Genomic DNA, 3,555 nt, shown 5'->3' on the forward strand with positions numbered 1-3,555 from the left:
CATTCAAAGAAACCAGAGTGGTGGAGGGAGAAGGAATGCGTTGGTATATGGAAAATATATGTGGTTGTGAGGACCAGCTAAAATTTGAATTCTGAAATTACGAAGCCAACCGTCAAGTACATACGGTCCCCATAACTAGCTTAAATATAACTGACTTCCATTTGTTTTTACGTCTTTCAACTGAACTCCTATCAGCTTAAAGCTCAAAATTGAGAACTTAATCCAAACTGTGTCTTCTTTCTCATCACCCTCTCCTAAATAAATACAAACAATGTTTCCTAAGGAACAAAGTCTGAGCATCTCCTCAGGAAGAGTGGGTTCCCACTTCACCAGAGTCCTAATGAAATGAATGTTATGGGCTTTAGAATTTCACAGACTTGTATTCAGCTTCTGTGTGTGTGTGTGTGTGTGTGTGTGTGTGTATATATATGTATGTATATGTATCTGTATATATATATGTATGTGTGTGTGTGTTTTTATATATATATATGTATATACATAACACTGCACACAGTTTCAGCTAGAAAATAGGAACGGGCCGGGCGCGGTGGCTCACGCCTGTAATCCCGGCACTTTGGGAGGCCGAGGCGGGCGGATCACGAGGTCAGGAGATACAGACCATCCTGGCTAACATGGTGAAACCCCGTCTCTACTAAAAACACACACACACAAAATTAGCCGGGCGTGGTGGCGGGCGCCCATAGTCCCAACTGCTGCGGAGGCTAAGGCAGGAGAATGGCGTGAACCCGGGAGGCGGAGCTTGCAGTGAACGGAGATCGCGCCACTGCACTCCAGTCTGGGTGACAGAGCAAGACTCCGTCTCAAAAAAAGAAAAAAAAAAAGAAGAAAACAGGAACAATACTTACATCTCAAGAGATGATGCTATGAGGATGAAATGAGGTCATGTATGTAAAGCATGACACATAACAGCCACTGAAAAGACTACCCTCGTGTTTTGTTTATTTTTTTAAAATAATTTTTCACGGGCCATTTTCTAACCAGAAAACATAAGTAACTGTTGGGAACAATCTTCAAATGTTGAACATGCTTGAGAACGACCACAAGCTCCATATATGTAGAAAGTGCTCCATAAATAATTACTGAATGAAGGAATCATATGTTAAATATAAGTGGTTAGTTACGTGCTAAAATTACTGTCATTTTAGTATTTTAGTAATTCATCAAGAACCTGGCACTGTAAAGCAGGGGTAAAATAGCTGACTCTAAATGTTCAGAGAAACCCATATTTGGGTTTTTGCCACAGTTACCCAAATTTGAAAAAAAATATGTATTTGTCACAGCTGAAGTTTAAAACAAAAACCAAAAAAAACTTGGGGTTCACGCTTCAGTTGTACAGTTAACCATGGGGGCTCATGGGATACCAGATGGGATACACTTAAGTCACACGACTGACTAAATTCAGTGTTTCACTTCAAGTTTTAAGAACAGCTCACGCTTTTGGAGATAGAAAAAAAATGTTTTTGGGAAACCAGATAAAGAATCCGGAATAATTTGTCTTAATTTCTTAGTGTTCATCTTAGGAAAAAGGAAAAAAGAAAAACAAAATCTGTTTTCATCACTGAACACAACAGTTGTATACAACAGTGTTGTATATACACTGTAAATTTGTTGTATACAGTGCCAATTTGCACCTGGAAACATGGGCAGTGGTTAATTTACTGTGGCCTGTAATTATAAATTAAACAATCATGGAATTACACAGTACACTTAATTGATAAACAAACTGGGAAAAGTTAGCCAACTCTCATGCACTTCTCATCCATAATGACGAATCTCAATCTCTGTTGGTTCGGCATGCCCTTTTCATTCCAATTCTAGCTATTTTCTGGGTAAATATTTATGTTTGTACTCATTTGTTGAGAAAAACTTTAACTTTAAAAGGACAGCTCACGTATAAATGATTAAGAAAAAGAAACAGTTGTAAAAATCTGTTTAGCCTGAGGTTAAAAAAAAACTGCAAGTGTAGCAAGTGTGAAATGTGATTGGCAACTTCAGATCAAATAACCCTACTTCTTTAACAATCTGACAATGTAAAATCAATTGAGATTTTTTTTTTCCTTTCTAAATCTACTCACTGGATAATCTGACCAAACATACATCTATTTTTTTTTTCCTGGGCATCTAGTTTTTTTTTTTTTTTTTTTTTTTTACTTCTTAAATCAACAGAAATGGCTCAACATTTCTAAAAGTCAAGAAAGGAACTAGGAAGAGAGGTGGAGCAGTGACTATAAGTTTGATGACAGGCTCTTTGCAGCCAACTAACCTGCTTTAAGTGTTCAAAATCAATTTTTCTTTGATAGCTCTAAAATTACTCAATTCCATTTTAACTCCCTCCAACTAACTGTACAGACATTAACAAGAAACAGAGTGTCAACGGTCAGATCTGTCACAACCATAATTTAGAATTTGGGAAAGCTTTAATTGGGACTGACAGAGAAAAGCCTTGCCCCAGATTGAAGTTCGATCTCCATTTTTAACTTCTCGTTCTTTTCAGTTTGGAGACCTCAAGCTAGGATTAAGATCTTTTGGTCCTGGTATGGTCACACGCAAGAGGAGATTGCAAAAGGTTTCGAAGGAAATTCTAGAGACGGAGCAGCTAATATGTCTTCATCAACATGGATTAAGTATTGAATGAAAAATCGGTCATCACCAACAATCAGATCCTGCAAAACTCTCAGCAAATAACTAAATAATTCGGGACTGAGGAAGCGCACCCGCCACGCAGACACCAAGACGGCGTAAAATCCACCAGGCATCCCTTCCAAGCGGCACCCCTTTGTGTCGTGGGACTTACTCCCCTACCCCCCAGGGGCCCGCACAGCGCGAGAAGGAGGAGAGCTAGGCTACCATCTCCCCTGCTACCGCCAGGGCGACCTCAGAGCCAATGGTGCCGGCCTTCTCTCCGCTTCTGGCCGGGCTCCAGACGAACCCCACTTTACTGCAAAGCCGCGAGACCGATTGCCCGGGAAGTCTAAGCCTGCTAGCGAAAGCTGCTCTCCGCAGTTCCTGGGATCCGCCCTCACCCCTGTCCCCAGAGTAATGATGGAGCCCGGGCTCCGCACCCGGCCAGCCGCGCACTCTGCCAGCCCCTTCCCCAAGCCTCGGACCCGCTGCAAGCCCTGCCTTCCTCTCCAGGCCCAGGCCTCCCTCCAGGGCCCACCCTCGGGTCTCCCCGCCGACCCCCGAAATCAGTCCAGAACCCAGATAGCAGTCTGAGCGACGTCCCATTCCCTCCTTGGCTTTAAGCGCAGTGCTCCGCCCTGGGCCTGGGGACGGGAGGGGGATAACCTGCCGGCTCCAAAGGGGCCCAGGCCCCCACACTCACCATCCTCCCGCCGAGTCCCTCCTCCTCCTCCTCCTCCTGCTGCCTCCCCCGTTACCAGGGGCAACTGCTGCGGCGCCGCCCCCGACGTCCCTCGCACGCACAGCTGAGGAGCAGAGCAGCAATACGGGGCGGGGTGCAGCTCCGCTTTCCCCAGAGTGCGCAAGTGCGCTAAGGCGCCCGCCCACGCAGTGGGCGGGCTACGGGAGCTG

The 3,555-nt window shown here is 44.5% G+C and overlaps 1 protein-coding gene across 2 annotated transcripts in view; it reads right to left on the minus strand.

Annotated features, from left to right (window-relative positions):
• ARL3 (ADP ribosylation factor like GTPase 3) overlaps positions 1-3,485 on the minus strand; it is a 37,874-nt gene extending 34,389 nt beyond the window's left edge. For both annotated transcript variants that reach the window (XM_024346575.3, XM_024346574.3), the window contains exon 1: positions 3,347-3,485. In XM_024346575.3, the coding sequence (XP_024202343.1) occupies positions 3,347-3,349 (3 nt within the window). In that variant the 5' untranslated portion in view covers positions 3,350-3,485. The remainder of the gene's footprint in view (positions 1-3,346) is intronic.
• Between the last annotated feature and the right edge of the window lie 70 nt (positions 3,486-3,555).

Source organism: Pan troglodytes, chromosome 8, assembly GCF_028858775.2.
Source record: "Pan troglodytes isolate AG18354 chromosome 8, NHGRI_mPanTro3-v2.0_pri, whole genome shotgun sequence".
Taxonomy (NCBI): Eukaryota; Metazoa; Chordata; class Mammalia; order Primates; family Hominidae; genus Pan; species Pan troglodytes.